At 41.4% G+C, this 1,330-nt stretch overlaps 1 protein-coding gene across 1 annotated transcript; it reads left to right on the top strand.

Moving 5' to 3' along the window:
* Positions 1–201: 201 nt before the first annotated feature.
* Positions 202–1,068, top strand: LOC120192817. The gene has a single exon (XM_039195531.1). The coding sequence runs from the start codon at positions 202–204 to the stop codon at positions 1,066–1,068; it is 867 nt and encodes a 288-aa protein (XP_039051462.1).
* Positions 1,069–1,330: the final 262 nt, after the last annotated feature.

The raw sequence follows: 1,330 nt of genomic DNA, 5'->3' as shown, positions 1-1,330 counted from the left end.
ATTATATAGTTTATTATTTGAGCCATGCCGGTGAAGGATGTGACAAGGTATCCGAAATTCCCAAGGGGCAAGTCCCCTCTGGTTCACATGGTGATCACATTCCCTTGCCTTTAAGTAGATACCCATTTTGATTTGATTTTAAACCATCTAACATTCAAGCTGTCTAAAAGAAGAGAAATAGAAAGCAAGATGCAAATTAAAATGGCTAGAAAACACCATGTAAGATCAGTTAGCTTGCCTTCGAGATCACATCCCTCCACACTTATTATAGAGGATGAGCTGAACCGGTTTAGGATTTGGGAAGCATCGGCTGTGTTGACATCGGAGTCGATTTCTGCTGGCCTTTCGGGGCTCGGAGACTTGTATCGATGCATGGATGATCTCTTTAATGTGGCTTCGACACAACAAGTACTCTCAATTCGTCGACGCGAGAAATGTGTTGACGAATTGTTGGACGGATACGTGAGACTCTTAGATATTTGCGGTATCGCGAGGGATTACATGTTTCAGATCAAGGAACATGTTGGTGCTCTTCAATCTGCCGTGAGGAGGAGGAAGGGAGATTCGAGCATCGAGAACAACATCGTTTGTTACGCGTCGTTCAGGAAGGCGATGAAGAAGCATGCAAAGAGATTGATCACGGAATTGAAGCAAATGGATGATAAACTCGATGCATCATCATCATGGCTGGACCAGGACCATCATTTCTCGGCCGTGATTCGAGTTCTGAGACAAGTTAACGGAATGAATACATCCGTGTTTCGATCCCTTTTCTCGTTCCTATCGGCGCCGGTTTCATCAAAACAAACGAGGTGGTCTATGGTTGCGAAGCTGATGCATAAGGGCGTAGTAGCTTGTGAAGAGAAGCAAGGTATTGTTAATGAATTAGAAAGCGTGGATGCTGCAGTTTGCAGGCCACATGGTTTGGATGTTGAAAAGATGCAAACCGCACATAAAAGATTGGTGGCATTGGAGAGTAGCATGGAAGGCGTGGTGAACGGTGTGGAGTGCCTGTTTAGGCACTTGATTAAAGCAAGAACCTCTCTTTTGAACATCATTTCTCAATAGAGTAATGCCAAAATCCTGTCCAAACATCCAAATTTTAGAGGATATGCTATGGGATTTCGATTTTAATTCATGGATTTGTACATCATACACAATTTGTATATTTGCAGAATGAAATACAATATGTTTTGATCATGACCTACTGTTTCATAAGACAATATCCAATGGTAGATTCAGATAAATTAAAAGAAATGAAAAGATATTTTGTATTCTCATAATTGCAATGCCCTCGTGGAACTAAAATCCATATAACACAGACTTAAAT

Source organism: Hibiscus syriacus, unplaced genomic scaffold (genome assembly GCF_006381635.1).
Source record: "Hibiscus syriacus cultivar Baekdansim isolate YM2019G1 unplaced genomic scaffold, ASM638163v2 tig00116981_pilon, whole genome shotgun sequence".
Taxonomy (NCBI): Eukaryota; Viridiplantae; Streptophyta; class Magnoliopsida; order Malvales; family Malvaceae; genus Hibiscus; species Hibiscus syriacus.
This window is presented reverse-complemented; position numbering and strand designations above follow the sequence as displayed.

Coding starts and splice junctions, on each gene's coding strand:
- LOC120192817 (XM_039195531.1), top strand. CDS start 202: ATGGCTAGAAAACACCATGTAAGATCAGTTAGCTTGCCTTCGAGATCA.